This window comes from Phlebotomus papatasi, chromosome 1 (assembly GCF_024763615.1).
Source record: "Phlebotomus papatasi isolate M1 chromosome 1, Ppap_2.1, whole genome shotgun sequence".
NCBI lineage: Eukaryota > Metazoa > Arthropoda > Insecta > Diptera > Psychodidae > Phlebotomus > Phlebotomus papatasi.
The window spans coordinates 30,608,372-30,626,393 of NC_077222.1; the positions used below are offsets into that span (position 1 = coordinate 30,608,372).

General features: G+C 33.5%; 2 protein-coding genes across 3 annotated transcripts; one reads left to right on the plus strand and one right to left on the minus strand.

Annotated features, from left to right (window-relative positions):
* Window positions 1–1,946: 1,946 nt before the first annotated feature.
* LOC129799634 (DNA repair protein XRCC3) lies at window positions 1,947–7,017 on the plus strand. Of its 2 annotated transcripts, none has more exons than XM_055843708.1 (3): window positions 1,947–2,476; window positions 2,538–3,030; window positions 6,878–7,017. In XM_055843708.1, the coding sequence occupies exons 1-2, from the start codon at window positions 2,183–2,185 to the stop codon at window positions 3,027–3,029; spliced, it is 786 nt and encodes a 261-aa protein (XP_055699683.1). In that variant the 5' UTR covers window positions 1,947–2,182; the 3' UTR covers window position 3,030; window positions 6,878–7,017. The 2 variants fall into 2 exon arrangements, with proteins under 2 accessions (XP_055699683.1, XP_055699684.1); XM_055843709.1 differs by having other exon boundaries at window positions 6,883–7,017.
* On the minus strand, window positions 6,954–17,861 carry LOC129799632 (protein MEMO1). Its single transcript, XM_055843705.1, has 4 exons — window positions 17,666–17,861; window positions 10,877–10,958; window positions 10,630–10,811; window positions 6,954–7,921 (listed from the first exon to the last, which is right to left on the minus strand). The coding sequence occupies exons 1-4, from the start codon at window positions 17,712–17,714 to the stop codon at window positions 7,353–7,355; spliced, it is 882 nt and encodes a 293-aa protein (XP_055699680.1). The 5' UTR covers window positions 17,715–17,861; the 3' UTR covers window positions 6,954–7,352.
* Window positions 17,862–18,022: the final 161 nt, after the last annotated feature.

Below are 18,022 nucleotides of genomic sequence, written 5' to 3' on the forward strand. Positions count from 1 at the left end.
ATAAATGACAGATGGGTAGGGATTTTTTCTCACTTTTTTTCTCGCAAATATTGAATTAAAATGATTTCATTTTACACTATTCGCACTGTCTTTCGATATTTGGAAGAGTTTATAAACGTTTTATTGAGAAATATTGCAATTTTGCTGCAAATTACAAGCCACGCAAGTGAGCAAAAGAAGTTACGACAAATGCTGATTATTGAAATTTTTGTATGGAAATTTGTCGTCGTAACTTCCCCAAAAATGGAAGTTACGACAAATTCTGTTAATTTTTTCTTAATTAAGGGCACTTACGATAATTTTTGTTTAAAATAATTTTTATTGAGCTTATAAAAGTTTCATTTTCACAAGTGCGTTTAATAAACAAAATTACGCTGATTCCAAATATGTATATATCTCAAAATCGCAAAAATGAAGTTACGATAAATGCTGATTTAACTGACGATATAGCAAATCACTGGAGACTTGCAAAAAATATTCTAGATTCCTCCAACCTTCTACTTTTTAATTGCGTACAAACATAAGAAAAAAGTAACTTCAGGTATAGTCAGGAAAAATTATTTTCTTTATGGGACACCGGTGTTCCAATCGTCCTTAAGATTAAAATTTCGAAATATATTTCGAAGAATATATCCCTCTTTCCAAATTTTCAAAGCCAAAATCATCTTTAGAGAGCAAGGACACGATCTAACTAAACCTCCAAAATGTTTTTTTTTTACGAAAGACCATCACTTAGATTTATTCAAAATTACGCAAACATTAAATATTACAAATGTTCCTTTTCGTTTCTCATTTTGTAAAAGTTCTCAAAAGCAGAAATCGACCTTTTTGAAGAGATGTAATACACTAAAACCTTTCCAGCATATGCAAAAACGTTAACAAAAAATAATGGTGGATGTGTTCTATCTATGGGATACCCGGATACCCCATAACTACATTTGTGAAAAGTCCCACGAATTTATGCAATCATCCAATACATCTTACAATAAATTATTTAAAAAAAATATCAAACTGAATCAAAGTCAATTGCAATAGCTATGACATTATTTGTGAACAACTATATGATTTTGAAATACAGTAGATTCTCGCAAATTCGGCTCTTTTAAGATCGGGCTACTTTTTAATTCGGGCAGCGGTTACATTTGAAAAAAGTTTGCTGTAATTTTTCAAGTTTCATTATGATTATCAAATGAATCAACGCTCAAATTTGGCATGGTTTGTCTTAGTTTTGATGTGATTTTGCATTATTGAGGGATTTTCATGCAATTTACGTAATCAATGTGTAAACTCAATACAGTGCCCGCTTTCTAATCCGGATCGCCGTAAGCCGGACAAGTTCTCGACGGTTACATTTAAAATACTTTTGAGGTTATGTATGCATGCGTGTTCAGCACTGAAAATGAACTATCCTGTGATGTTTTTGTTTAATAAATGAAGTATAATAGAAAAGACTTGTCCAATTATGTCTTTTAATCTTCTTTAAAAGTTTTATTCTAATTCTACAAAAAAATCTTGTATTATATTTTCGAGACGTTGAACAAATTCAAAAAATCCATCCGGATTACGAAGCGGACATCTGTCATTTTGTCTCCCAATCATCCGGATTATAAAGCGGGCACTGTATCTATATGCCGAGCTATATGCACATGAATAAAAAATCGTTGCATTTCAAAAAGTTTGACGCCCGAATTTCTGCCTAATTCGGCTGACATTTCGGTCCCATGTGCCCGAATATGAGAGAGTCTACTGTACCTGTAAAAATTAAAGAAAATTAATTATTCAACTAAATATTTCCTCGGAAAAATTACAACACAAAATTAAGCTGTAATAAATTTGAGCATATTTGCCCCTTCATTGTCATAACCGAACTTGTAAATTGTCAAAAAAAATCTTTTCAAATTACACTACCGTTCGAACTAAAAATCTTAACTAAAAGTAGTGTAGTCTGAAAAATATGGAATTTTAGTCAGAAAAGACGTTATAATCGGGCACTTCCACTTCCAAAGACTTCCAAGCACTTCATTTTCAACCGTACACCACTTCCAACCCTAATATCTCCCCCTTGCTCAGACCAGAAGTGCCAGGAATGCTCTCTTGAATCTCAAGAATTCCAAGTGTTTGTAGTACATTTGATATTCAGAATCATTCTTCCAAGCAAGGAGGAATCGTTTTGTGGTATCCCATGCAATCTTCCTCTTCTTTTGAGTGCAAAACAGCTTGGGAGATGACTTGGTCATCAGTTACTTTCGGTTGCCAAGCTCTGGACAATTTGCTAGAAGGAGGCATTCCCAGTCGTGGGATCACTGAGATCTATGGGGAATCAGCTTCTGGGAAGTCCCAGATATGCATGCAGCTGGCTGTGGCAGCTCAATTGCCTCTAGACAGAGGAGGAACAGGCAGAGGAGTTGTCTATTTCACAACAACCGGAGGAGTATTCCCATCTCAACGACTCTTTCAAATCATCGAGACTTTTAAGGTACTACAGACTCTTTAATTTCTCCAAAAGCAAGTATTCCTGAAAGTATCACCTTCCCCAGGAACGCCATCGAGATCTTCAGATAGACTACATGAGTAACATCTTCATCCAGAGCCAATTGGATCTGCCTAGTTTCCTCAGCTGCCTCAGAGAGAAACTCCCGGCATTCCTCCAGAGCCACAAGATTGGCCTGGTCATTGTGGACTCTTTGGGAATCTTCCGTACGGAGACGAACGCAGTGGCTCGAAGTAAAAACTTGAGAGTGGATTTTGGGCAGCAATTGAAGAAACTGGCAGATTTGCACGATTTTGCCATTGTCTGCGTCAATGAAGTGGTTTCAGTACCCAATCATGAGACTACCATTCCCAGTCTAGGCGTCTCCTGGTCCAATATCGTCACCACCAGACTCAGAGTGGCCAGAAGCCACAAAACGACAAGAGATGGAAATGTCGTCAGGATAATGTCGATTGATCACTCTGGGACTTTACCTCGAATAATTGGGGATGCTGCTGAATTTGTCGTGACTGGTAAAGGGATTTGCGATATTTATTGAGGTGAGTTTGCATTTTATTTGGTTGATTCATTATTTCTTGCGCATTTGCAATTACAAAAAAGGTACTATTGATACTTTGTAAAAAAAAAATTAAAAAAAATTTACTTGTCCAAATCCCGCAATCCAAATCGATTTTTAACTGCCAAATTTGATTTTTCATTAACCAAAATTAAATCATTTAATGCCCAAAGATCCATTTTGTTACTGAACAATTTTTTTACTAACCAAAAATACTTTTTTACTGACTAAAATTTTATTATTTTGCTGAAGAATAATATTTTTATACTTATCAAAATCAATTTTCAAAACTGACTAAAATTTATTTTTTTATTGATCAAATTTCATTTTTACGGCTCCGGCACACCTTTTCGAACAGGAAAATTTCATGAAACCAAAATTCACATCCATTTCTTTCTCAAACGTTTTGCGTATAGAGAGTAAATTAAGCTAATTCAAAATCTGCTCCAAATGGAAATTTTTTGCTACTCTAAAAGGAAACGTCATTCTTGTCATGGTAAATACAGTACTAAATTATTATATTTATATATTTTCTATACCACAGTTTTATTATTTAGTTAATTTTGCTCCAAATAAAGCGAAAATATATTCATATTCATAAATTTTAATTTGTTAATTTTTCAGAAAAATTAAAAGTGTACCTTTTCACCATTGAATTTTTCATCAGTTTCTCAAATTCAGTTGAGCTAAATTTAATTTGATGATGTTTAAAAGAAGAAGAAGAAGAGTGCGAATGAGTGAGATAGACCTATGCAATAGGTTTGATAAAGAAAGGGATGCGAATTTCGACTTCACGAAATTTTCCTAATCTAAAAAGTGTGCTGAAGCCATTATATTTCAAAATAAATTTTGTTTGCGAATTAAATTAGAAATCAAATAATTTTTTTTAATGATCAAATGCAAGTTTTTATGACAAATTTCTTTTCTTATTATAACTGGTACACCTTTTCAATGTAGTAAAATTCAATCGATTAAAATGTTCTCTTTTCTAAATTAAAAATTGAAAATCGTATTTCATTTTCAATTTAAAATTCAATCTCTATTTAACAGAAAGACACGGTTGTATTAGATTTTAGTTTTAAAGACGCACTAAGAGATAAATAATCGACTGAATTTCACTAAATTGAAATGGTGTGGCAGCGTCATTACTAGCCAAAATTGATTTTTTTATTGATCAAAATTCAAAATTGTTTTTTTTTATGCCTCCGGTATACCTTTTAAATCAATAAAATTTGAAGAAATCAAAATTCGCATCCCTTTCGTTCTCAAAAGATTTGCGTAAGTCTATTCCACAGTTTCGGATTAAAAATTGGACTGAATTAAATTTAATTTGATGTGATGTTCAAAACAAGAAAAAGAGTGCGAAAGAGTAGAATAGACATGCGCAAAACTAAAAAAAGGTGTGCCGGAGCCTAAGAAAAATTGAATTGTTGCGATGAGATAATTTTTTTGTTGATCAAATTATTTTTATGGTAAATAAGAACTACTAATTCATTTTTACTGCCAAAATTAAATATTTTGTTGAACAAACAGTTTTCTATAGTGATAAAAAACGTTTTTTAATTAAATGAGTGTTTTTACTCTTCAAATTAGGTTTTGTTTTATCACGATTGATTTTTTACGGCGAAAAATGGCTGTTTTACTAAAATAATGTTTTTTATGGCTCTGGCACACCTTTTAGGTTGGGAAAATTTCATCAAGTCGAAATTCGAATCTTCTTCCTTCTCACGCGTTTTGCATGTGACTTTCGTTCCTGACTTTCCGTGACTTTCAATCCTTCGCACTCTTCTTCTTCTTTTAAACATCACAACAAATTCAATTTAGCTCGATCAAATTTGGAGTGCGAAAAACTGAGACAGATTTATGCAAAGCATGTGAGAAAGAAAAAGATTCTAAATTCGACTTGATAAAATTTTCCTGATCTAAAAGGTGTGCCGGAGCCATTATTGACCAAAATCATTTTACCAACCTTAATTGAATTTTTACTGATCATAAGATTTTTTGTTGGTTCTTTACTAATTTGTTTTTTTTACTGATCAAATTAAATATTTTATTGATGAAAATTGATTATTTTACTGACAAAATTGATATTTCACTAAAATTGAAATAAAATTTTTATAGCCCCTGCACATCTTTTAGATCAGGAAAGTTTCACGAAATCAAAATTCGCATGCCTTTCTCTCTCACACGCTTTGCACATATCTATCTTATTCTTTCACACTGCAACTTTGACTGAGCTAAATTGAATTTGGAGTGAAGTTTAAAAGAAGAAGAGTGCGAAATAATAAGATAGACATTATACAAAGCGTGTGAGAAAGAAAGATATTCGAATTTCGACTGCTTGAAATTTTCCTGATCTAAAGGGTGTGCAGAAGCCATTACTGAAAAAAAAATTTATGGCTCCGGCACAACTTTTAGATCAGGAAAATTTCATGAAGTCGAAATTCGGATTCCCTTTTTTCTCACATGTTTTGCATATGACTATCTCATTCTTTCGCATACTAAATTCGATTGAGCTAAATTGAATTTGGAGCAATGTTTAAGAGAAGAAGAAGACTGCAAGAAAATGAGATAGACATATGCAAAACATGTGAGAAAGAAGGGGATCCGAATTTCGACTTTATGAAATTTTCCTAATCTAAAAGGTCTTCCGGAGCCATTACCGACCAACTTTGAATTTTTATGACTCCGGCACACCTTTTAGATCAGGAAAAAATTCATGAAGTCTAAATTCGAATCCTTTTCTTTCTCACATGCTTTCCATATGACTATCTCATTCTTTCGCACAGCAAATTCGATTGAGCTATATTGAATTTGGAGTGATGTTTGAAAGAAGAAGAAGAGTACAATAGGATGAGATAATCATATGCAAAACATGTGAGAAAGAAAGGGATGCGAATTTCGACTTCATGAAATTTTCCTGATCTAAAAGGTGTGCCGAAGCCATTAATAATCAAATTACTTTTTGTTGAACAAATTATTTTTTATTAAAATTTATTTAGTAAAATTTAATTTTACTAAATTAATATTTTGCTAAATAATTTTACTAAATTAATATTTTACTATTTAAATAAAATGTTTTTTTGTTACTCAAAATCTTTTACTGACTAAAAAAATTTAACCTAGTAAAGTTGAATTTTTACTGCTCGAACTCCGAGAGAGAGCAGTTTTCACAATCGACTTTTTTACTGATAAAATTAGATTTTTGAATGACCAAACTGATTTTTTACCAACCTATTGAACATTCCAATATTTCTACTGACCAAATTTAATTCTTAACCGATCAATATTTGTTTTACTTACCACAATTTTTTATGAATTGATCCAATGATCTTTTCAGAGAGATAATGCATGCAAATGGGCGTAGATCAATCAGTTTTTTCCCATTTATTTATTTTTTTATTTTATAAATGGGCATGGCTTAATTGGTAGGAGAAAACTATATACTTCGCTTGTAAGTAAGGGTATGTCTTGTCTCCCCCTTGGAATGATAGAAAATCACCTTATTGAACACAGAAAGTAAAAAAAAATTAAAAGTGGGAGTGGCCTAAAATTATTTTTAGGTGTATTCAGCTTTTTGCTTGACTTTTTATACAATCCTAAAAATTGGATAAGTGCCTCTGCTCTCAATAAAGTTATTATATGGTTCATTTAATGGAAAAAAGAATCGCGTTGCAAGTTCCAAGAGATGCGTGTTTTTTTGTTAGACGGAGTTATTAGGCCACGCCCATAAAAGTGATTTTATAGGCGGAACTAAGGCACTCGAATTATTTAAATAAAAAGGAAACTTAATCAAAATGCACAAGAAATTGAGCACCAACCTCTTTCAGGGCAGCATCGTTTTAACAGATGTTCATTGATGTTACCTGGAACTAGGCCTTCAATCAATAACAAAGCCCATAAGAATTGTATTGATATCAATTTTTATTCAAAGAAATTGTGAATTATAATGGTTTTTTTATGATATATACCAAAAGATAAATCGAAAATCTATTTTTTTTAAGAATAAAAAATGTAAAATAAATATCCTAGAGAGGGGTCGTGCAAATTTACGTAGGAATCTTCTTCCTCAACATTTTGAGATTGTTGAAACGCTTTTGCTTCTCTATTTTCCTTGCCTTCTCATTGCATTTTACAAAAAAGAAAAAAATGCATTAGACCTAACAAACAATTGAGAAAGTCATCCATCAAAACCTTACATGCATAGATGAAAATTATTCGTTTTTTTTGTGGTATTTAAGTGCGTGTTTTTTTTCTTCTGAGGGAGGAGACGGGAGGGATTGTAGAGTCTCACCGATTCTCAGGTTATTCGAAGATTAAAGATCCGGAAGCATAACTGACACTGGAATCAGACATTGACTTACACTGACTACTCTGAGCATACTTGAGGAATTTAAAGCTCATGTGGTAGCCTCTGGTCTTGAGCGTATGCACAGCCTGCATCATCACACCAATCGGATGACGTCCGCAGATTGTATTGTTGTACTTCTTGAGATAGTCCGTAAAAGCTGCCGGATTGAGGCTCTCAATCAGCTCCATTCCCGACTTATCCAGCTTCTCGATTGACTTGTAGATCTGCCCGCAGCTCCTCTCATAGTACGTGTACCGGAATCTTTGGCCCCAGTGGCAAAAATCCGATGAGATCACAAAGAGATTTTGTGGATCGGCCAAATACGGGGCCAGAATCTCGCCATATGTCTCTTCACAATTTGGCGTGAGGGATCCAACGAGAATTGGCACAATAGTGAATTGATTCTTGAAGTCTTCCATCACTTTGGCCACATATGGTAAATGCATCTCAATGCTATGCTCATCCTCATCTGTCTTTAAATCCATCCACTGGAATTGCTGAGATTCCCTCAACTCTTCATTAACTGCAAATTTCACCACGACAATCGTTTTTAAATTTAAAAAAAACTAAAGGCAACGTTTTAATTATTATTAATAAAATGATATTCTTAATATGAACCACGTTCTATCCTTGTAATTCGCCCTTGAGCCTTCTATAGGCCAAGCTACCGGTTTTGGGGTAAGAATTGCAGAATATTGGTTAAGGTGTCATTTTTACACTGAAGCCCTATACTTCGGGAGAGTTAAGCATAAGCGTTAGCATGACAAGAAAGTACACTAACGTTCAAAACATTAAGTACACCCTTCATAAGTTTAAATACACCTGATTTGAACCGGGAAAACGCTGTAATATCCACACAGTAAAAAAATTACAACCACTATCGTTGGTAATTTTTGCACGAGCACTATGGTTGTGAGTTTTGTGTATTGGAAATGTTGTGTATTGGCAAAGTTGTATATTGTCAATTTTATAAAATGGCTTCCTGTCTATAATTTTGATTGTAGAGCAATTTTGTTCGGTTTATGTGTATTATCTGTGAAAAGTCTCTGTATTAAACTAGGAAAAAAAGAAAAAAAAAAAGAAAAAACATGAAGAGAGGGTCTGAGACGTGAACCCATATCCTTTGCGTTGATGGTCTCGCGTTTTCCGGCCGCGCCACGAACTTGCTTACTTCTCTTAAGCAAATGGCCAAGAGTTGCATCGTCAATTTTTATAATTTACATGATGCTTCCTCTGTTTTCTGTTATTACATAATTATTCCTCATTTTTTACGACTGAGGCATATTTTAAGAATCCAATGAATGATTCTAGAAGACAATTAGACAGTTAGAAATGCGAAAAATGTCAAATCTCAGAAAAATTGCAATAGTAAACAATGAAATTTTGACAGTTCTCACACAAATTTTCCAATACACAAATTTCATTACACAAACTTAATTTTACTAGCATTATGTTAGTATCGTACTACAAATATGATAGTTAATAATAAGTTAATAATAGATAGGGATTTTCTCGACCAGACGGTTCGAGAGAAGACGCCGACATCAGTTCCAAACTTGATGGAAACACTTCAGGATATGTGGGCAGAGTTCCTTCTGACATTTTGTAGAAATTGATCAACAGGTTGCCTCGAATATGTGAGGCGCTTATCAAAGTTAAAGGAGGATTCTTCGAGGAGAACTAAATTTGATGATTTTATTCATGTTTTTTTTTTTTTAAATAAAATAATGAAGTAAAAGAAATGAAATTCCAACAATAATAAAAAACAATTTGACAAATAATAAAAAGTATTTGAAAAAGTAGAATTTGGGCTGGAAATTTTGATATTCAAAGAAGAAACCCCTTTCAGAACAGATCACACCGGAAACTGACCACAATCCGTACCAAAAATATTCCCTTGGCATAATTTCAGTTTTTCTGACTCTTAATAATATTTACTAATAGTATTTAGCTTATATTAAATGATTATTAAAAGATTAGATCAGTTTTAGAATGTGGGGCTACTTTTGCATTTTTGTCCAGAAAGCTCATTTTTGAATGAACCTCAAATTATAATTTTTTTAGCCTAGGTATTTTCTCATATTTTGTTTAAAACTGTTCTTAGGTTTATATATCTATTTCAGTCAATAGAACTGGATATTACAGCGTTTCCCCGGTCCAAACCAGGTGTATTTAAACTTACGAAGGGTGTATTTAATGTTTTGAACGGTAGTGTAATTTTATGGTATAGCTTAGTTACTTTACAGGGGACGTCGGACTTACTTGCAACTCGGGGTGTGAACAACTCGGAACGCGTGTAAAATTCGATTGTGAGTTGAATTTTGAGAGTATGCTTCTAGCACACTTTTTAGACCTGCAAAATTTCATGAAATCAAAATTCGCGTCCCTTCCTTTTCCAAAATACTTGAATAAGTCTATCCTACTCTTTCGGTCTCAAAATTGGACTGAATTAAATTTAATATGTTGTGATGTCCAAAAGAAGAAGAAGAGTGCAAAAGAGCAGGATAGAGATACGCAAAGCTTTTAAGAAGGAAAGGGATGTGAATTCTGACTTAATGAAATTTTCCTGATTTAGAAGGTGTGCGAGAGCCATAAAAAATCGTGTTGAGCCAATTTTATTCGTTTCTGCCACTGAGAACTGACTGCTCGAAGTGATTATTTATGACACAGGCACAACTTTCAGATCACAAAAAATTCATAAACTCGAAATTTACATCTCTTTTTTGCCTAAAGATCTGCATATGTCTATCCTAGTCTTTCGCACTCTTCGTCTTCTTTTGAACATCACAACAAATTCAATTTAGTTCAGCCCAATTTTGAGTCCGAAAGAGTGAGATAGACTTAGGCGAATATATCTTGAAAAAGAGATGCGAATTTTGATTTCATGAATTTATACTGAGCTAAAAGGTCTGCCGGAGCTATTACTTCCAAAATTCAATTCAAAGTCGAATTTTTATGCATTCTAAGTTACTACAAGTAGCCAGAACTAAACGCATTCTGTCGTCCTCTGTAAAGAATCTCAGCTACCATAAGCTTATCTGGGCTTATCACTGGTCATTTTTCATCTCACTTATTGTCCGAATTTTATAATTTTAAATCTATATCAAAGAAGTTTTACTGTTTTCATTATTAATGAAGAATTTAGGAAAATTTTAATAATTTAAAAGATTTATAATGAAAAAAAAAACATCAAAAGTCCAAAGTCAATAAAGGCAGAAGAATAGAACCTACCAGCTCTGTCGACAATGAGATCATAGAAAGGTGTCTTGTAGGTGCTGCAAGACGTTAAGGCACAGCCTTTGATGCGAACATAGTGCGATGGTCCCAGGATAAAGACGCGTTTAACAACAGCTGGACTCACTTGTCGGTAGGCATAAGCAGCGCATTCTCCGCAGTAAGTGTACCCTGCATGCCTGCAAAAAAAAATCATAAAATTGTCCAGAAAAAGTGCCAAAAGAATTCCCATAGTGAAACTCACGGGGCAATGATGGCACGAGCTGGACCATAGCTCAGTTCTGCATTGGCTAGCCAGCTATCCAATTGCCTATTGAGTTCAGTTTCTGCGGGAAGAGAGTCAAAGGAGACGCGGGTAATTAGGGATCATTCACATCTCGGATGCGTGCGAGTGGCACAAAACAGGAATTGAAAGTTAGCAAGAGGAATTAATGATAATTTAGATGACACCTTGGTGGTTGGACTAGACGGGTTTTTGCTTGAAAATATTGCGGAAGAATTTTTTGCCACATTCCAAGGTGTGTAAATTCAGACAATGAAGTGTTTAAGTTGGTTTTCCCACAAAAATTTATAAATTTTTCTCTTAATTTATTGCAAATCTGATAAAAAAATTCAACTAATATAATTGTAAAAATATTGGTAAAAGTTGCTGTCTCACTTTAATTGAATTGTATTGAACAACATTTTTCTGCGCTCTATTTTTAACAAGATAAAGATAAACAACTTTTGAATAATTTAATATAAAAAAGAAATCTCTATATAGCTTTAACGGCTTTTAATTTTTTATTTAATCAAATAATATTTATTTATAGGAGAGATCGGGGCAGATTGGCAAGAAAATAAGTTCAGGCCTAAGTTCAGGACTTAGGACGCAGATACGTTAATAAAAGTTGTTTATATAACTGCTCTCTCTTTGAGTTCGAGTAGAAAAAGTTTCAGAAAGAATTTTCACAAATGCTCTAGTGACCTTGTAGCTAATAAAATGAATTATCATTGTGCAAAAGTTAGTCATAAGCCTATATCAGCTTATTGTAGGTGAGATTCTTAACGTGAGCAAACTCGGACTCGGAAAAGGTCAGTTTTTTCAACACTAAAATGACAAAGCCTGACAGATGGCATAATCTGAGCAAAAAAATTATGTTTGGCCAAAATATAGATATAAAATGTTCTCTACAATTATGTCGAAATAATCATCAAAATCGGTTGAGCAAAAGTCGAGATAATTGAGTTTATATACCGTCGTTGCGGGTGACTTTGCACGTTTTTTCGCTGTTTTTTAAACTTTACGCTCTAAAAGTGGATAGTTAAAGTGAAAGGAAGGGGGTGAATGGGCAAAATTATTTGTATTCAGTAGTTGTTAATGAATGGATTTTGTGCCACTAACATTAATTTTATAAAATTTTACCATGTTAAAACAAATCAAGAAAAAAGGCTTGCACTTGGGATGAGGTGCGGGTGACTTTGCACTTTTTAATAAATACTAAGAAATCAACAATTTCTGATAATAAACGACAATCAAGATCTTCACATCCAAGGGTAATATGCACGAGATCTACAAGATGACGTGGTCGCCATCTTGATTTGACGTTTCTGTCCGTCATTTTGAATAACTGTCAAACCCCAAAACTGGTCGGATTGGGTTGAAATTTTAGTATGTTGTAGCTGATGTCCAGACCTTTTCAAAACATATCTATATTCCAGTCTACGTCAAGTATTTACCTAGATACAAAGGCTCAAAGTTTAATATTTTGTAATACTCATATTTTGGCGGTCTTTATTTTTTAATCTTCAATATTTGAAACCTAAACGAAATGCCTCAGTAACCATTAAAAATGAATGAGACTTTTAATTTATATATTTATTTACTCTAACATAATTAAAAAAAAATAAACGAAAAATTGCATTTATTTATTTATTTATTATTTTTTCATATTCGCAAAAACAGTTTTTCAGATCCTCAAATAAAATGCTGTTCTAAACAAAAAACATTACTTTTCTTTTTGCTTGTTTGATAGATCTCATCGCCTAACAATAGCGCTGTCTTTTTTGTGATGGTTTTGATAAAAGAAGCTCCCTGTATTTCTGTATTCATGAAAATGTTAAAATTTTGAACTTGGAGCCCCTATATCCAGACAATCACTTGACCTAGGTCGGATTTTATATATGTTCTGAAAAGGCCTTGACATCAGCTAGAACATACTAAAATTTCAGCTCAATCGGATGAGATTTTTGTTTTGACAGTTATTCAAAATGGCGGACAGAAACGTCAAATCAAGATGGCGACCATACCATCTTGTAGATCTCGGTCATTTTATCTTAAGTTCCCACAAAATTGGATAATTTTTGGCCAAATACTTCTATAATAAAGCATTATAAAGGCCATTAGGGTAAGGGCTCATAATTTTGGACAGTCTGCTTATAAGCATCGAAGTTCCAAGTTTGAAGTGCGATATTTTCTATACTAATTGACATTTCTTGTTACTCTCTTTTCAGAGGGGTTATTTACAAACTTAGCAAGCTATTTATCGTCTTATTTTTATTAAAATTAGTTTTAATACGTTTAAAAATGAATTGATATGTAGAGGTGACCTTGGCTCTTATTTTGGACAACTTGGTTATTAATTTTTACAACTTGTCTGTAAATTTGGACAGCTAATCCGCCTCAATGGGATGCCCATTGTTATTCATTTGATGAACCAATCTTACCAAGTCCTCTTCCTGTTCATGTAAGGGAAACGTAGAATGTCACAAGAAGCCCGGAAACTTTCCATATCATTCATTAAAGTGAGTTGGCTTCGATACTCCAAGTACGTGCGGATTCGCTCATTCCCTGACCTTTCCGGGAGCCTTTCAGGACATTTCTCGCTACATCTCTTTCGTAGAGATGATGCTCCTTTGTTTCTCCAGGCATTTGTCCAACCTAGTCATCACAAAAGCTAAAACTTCACGAAATTTCGTGAGAAAAACACCTGTCCAAAATAAGAATCATCACCTCACTGGTGAATGTCTTAGAAAATTTCCCATTTTTCACACGAAAAATCTAATTCACAAGGCAAATCTCACTTTAGGTCAAATGTACAAATCACCACTAACGTGAATCAACACAATATTCAATGAATATTCAATAATATCACTCAAGAAAAGCGAGGAAACATTGTTAGTACTTCACCACAGCTAATAAGACTGAAGTAAACATAAAGTTCTGTCATATTTCTCGTAAGCAATTGCTCACACTGAATTTTCAACAGAGCAATTTCAACACAAATCATATTCAAAATTTGACGTATTTAGTGTCAAAATCTTCCAAAAAGAACAAATATTTAGATAGAATTCATTATTCATCAAATATTGGAATAAAAATCCATCATTTTAATCTATTTATTTTTAGTGTCCAATGTTATCCTCAAAGTGTCCAAAATAAGAAACTGGACAAAATTATGAGCCTTTCCCCTATATGCAATTTTATAACATAAATCGTGCGTTCTTAGGAAGATAATAGGGAAAACAATAGTTTAATAAAAATAATCAACAAAATCGAAGTGGATTATTCTAGCCAGATAAATTTAGATTGGATTTTGGGCAATTTACTACTCTGAGATCGATTTTGGAATTGCACCTTTAGATAACTTTTTGACGGAGCAGTTTTTTGACAAAATACCTACATTAGAATTTCATTGACTATTACTGAAACTACAAGAATCTTTTTGAGGATCATTGTACCTTATTTGGTACATAACATATCCCTATATACTTTGACATGGTAGCCCGGATCGGCAAAGACCATCAATAAATGCTAGAATTTATGAAAGTCTTACGGACAGCAGAGTGCAAAGTCACCCGCAACGAGGGTACAGTATACTCTCTCAAATTCGGTCAATTGGGACCGAAATATCTCCCAAATTAGAGAGAAATTCGGGCGTCAAACTGTTTGAAATGCAACGATATTTACTCATGTGCATACACATATTAAGTTTACATAGTTCATATTATTGTAAATTTCTTAAAAATCACATAATAACTTGAAAAATGAGAACAAACTTTTTTCGAATTTAATTGTCGCCCGACCTAAAAAGTAGCCCGATCTTAAAAGAGTCGAATTAGCGAAAGTTTACTGTAATATGAAAATTGGTTTTGCGAGTGTGGCGCCCCTACGGTAGGTCCTACGAAGTACAAAATGTTCTATAAAATTGTAGCGCGGCGCTGTGCGAGGCCCTTAATTTGCGCCCTCACTCGTCAACATCGGTCAAATAGAACCGGAGGTATGAAGTTTTGAATTTCGTGAAATTTGACCCCTCATATCTCCGGTTCTATTTTAGGGTAAGTGTGCCAAATTCCGGCCAGCTTGTAATTTCGGCCACTTTTTTTGTTCCTCGAATTTCCATGAATTTTTAGTTTTTACACACTCTAGAGATTATACAATGCAAAAGAATAACAAAAAATGTAGCTTCGACAAGAATTCGAATTTGGAAGAATTCCCGATGGGCAAAGAACTATGAGAATGAAGGTGGCCGAAATAGGGCACCAAAGCTATGTCTACATTTTTATTCATTTTAAAATGTTTTAATAATGATTTTAGAGTAAATAAAGACGATAAACTGTCTACAAGGTTCCAAGCAACACTCCTTAAAAAGAAGTAATAAAAAAATCAATTTCTAATAAAGATATTAAATTTCAAACTTGAGACTTTGGCGCTTGCATGCAGCTATGCCGAAATTTGGCACACTTACCCTAAGTATTTTAACCACAGAGAGAACCCATGCCAATTTTTGGAAACTTCGTAGCATACACTATAACAGTCTAAAACTAAAATTTGATCAATATGCCCAAATGGCGTTTTTGAGTAAAATGTGTTTGAATTTTGTTTGTTTGGGGCCGATCGGAGGACATGAGATTTTGTTAAGATTAGCATCGAACACACTGGGCCATTGCTCTTTTAATCGATTTTCAAAGAAGCAATGGAGAAGTGATATGACACCTTCATTGGTTTCGATTAGAAAACTCACTGAGAACAGCGCCATCCAGTGTAAGTAAAATGTCCAAGGCGGGAAATATTTTCAGTTGTTCAAAACAATGTAATTCACATTATTCACATGTATTTTATACTAAACTTTAATTTCACTAAGCCTAGACTCATTTTAAATGTATTTCAAAAGTTTTCACAAGAGTTTTATGAGTAAAATTTCCTTTGTTTTGATTTTTCCTGGCATCAGCTGATTTCGATGGTGGTCGATGAAATTTCGAACAGTGAATTTAAATAGAGAATGTTAACGGACTATGTGATATGGAATTGTCAAGAAAAAGCAATTGACCGGGCAATTGCTTTTTGCTCTTTGTTCAAGGTATTTAAATTTGGCTAATTTTACTAAAATATCATTTTCTTTTTACGGAATATTGTCTCAGAGAACGGAAAAGCATCGAACAAACTGGGCCATTGCTCTTTTAATCGATTTTCAAAGAAGCAATGGAGAAGTGATATGACACCTTCATTATTTTCGATTGGATAACTCACTGAGAACAGCGCCATCTAGTGTAAGTAAAATGTCGATGGCGGGAAATATTTTCAATTGTTCAAAACAATGCAGTTCACATTATTCACATGTATTTTATACTAAACTTTAATTTTACTAAGCCTAGACTCATTTTAAATGTATTTCAAAAGTTTTCACAAGAGTTTTATGAGTAAAATTTCCTTTGTTTTGATTTTTCCTGGCATCAGCTGATTTCGATGGTGGTCGATGAAATTTCGAACAGTGAATTTAAACAGAGAATGTTAACGGACTATGTGATATGGAATTGTCAAGGAAAAGCAATTCACCGGGCAATTGCTTTTTGCTTTTTGTTCAAGGTATTTAAATTTGGCTAATTTTACTAAAATACCATTTTCTTTTTACAGAATATTGTCTCAGAGAACGGAAAAGGATCAAATTGAAACAAAAAAAGGTTTGATGACTCAATTTTTTGGATATTTTTTCCACGTGTAAAAAAGCAATGAAGAAGTAAAAAAGCAATGACCATGTAAAAAAGCCCAGTCTGTTCGATGTGATTATAGTAGATGAGATTGTTAAGAAGCTCACTTAGTATGAGGGTGCTGCGACTGGTAGTAGGAAAGTTATAGCTACCTTTAGATGTAGAAGAATTCTGTAACGATATGACAATGTCATATCACAAATTTTAATGATAGTTGGTTTTGGAGCAAAACGTTAATAAAACCCAGTGAGTATCGAATTACCTATTGGAAGAAGCTCTATGGAGGTCTTATTAGTAACTGATATGAATCTGATTTTCAATTAATTTTCCCGAATTTACCTCAGAGACATTTTTTTAAAATTGTTTATATGACATTGTCATACTGTTGCAGAATTCCTCTATTTGGTGGTCACTTGAATTGGGTCACCTTGTAGTATCATAATTTTCAAAATAAAAAATTTCCATTTTAGTGAGTGAAGTTAGTTGCATTTAGTTTTTAAAAGATGAGTTTGACTTTTTAAAATTAAAGATCTTTTACTCAGAATACGAGTCAGCTTTTTAGATTGTGATTAAGATCTGAGACTCTTATCTCGGAATTAGGAGAATGTTTTTATAAGAGCTCTTTTTTAAAATAAATCGTCTTTATGAATTGTCTTGTTCCTCATTCCAAAATTAGAAAGATATGTCCTTATCTTTATCTTCTCAATGATACTAAATCAGTGAATTGCTTTCCCAATTTTTTCTTTTTGTTTTTTTTATCCAAAGGAAGAGATAAGTTAAATCTGGAAGTTCAGATTAAGATTAGGTAAATGCTGAGGACCATAAAGCCTCATCTCACTCAGATAAACTGTTCTTGGAATAATTCCAGGATATCAATCACCCTGGCCTTTGAGAGGCTTTCCATTCTCTCTCTTAATGATTTCATTGAGATTCTTATTCTTCTGTGTGCAGTATCAATTATCTCAAAAGAGACGGAGACCAATGTCTAGTCCGCCCAAAAGAAAATTGATCAAACAAGGGGAAACAAAGAACAGCTGATTTTGTGTGAAATTGTATAACCACAAACCTGAGTCCGTGTACCAACTTCCAGCGTGCGTTGCTTCCCGGGATGCCATCGTGGATACTTTTCCAGCAATTTCACTTCACCACAATCACCGTGAATGAGGGCTTTTCGTGGAATTTCACTAATTGCTCGCGGAGATGCAGCCCAAAAAATGAAATTTCACGACTGTCACCCGAACTGTCCCAAAGTGTCCCAAAAACACTGATGCAACTGGAATGTTTTTCTACACCGTCGAATGTTTCACGTATTTTAATGGAAAAATATTTATTATTTAACATTGGCTGGATTTAATTAAGGTGCCTAAAACCTTATTAAAGAATCAGTTTTGATTTTTATTTTACAACTGTGAAGAAAAGTCGT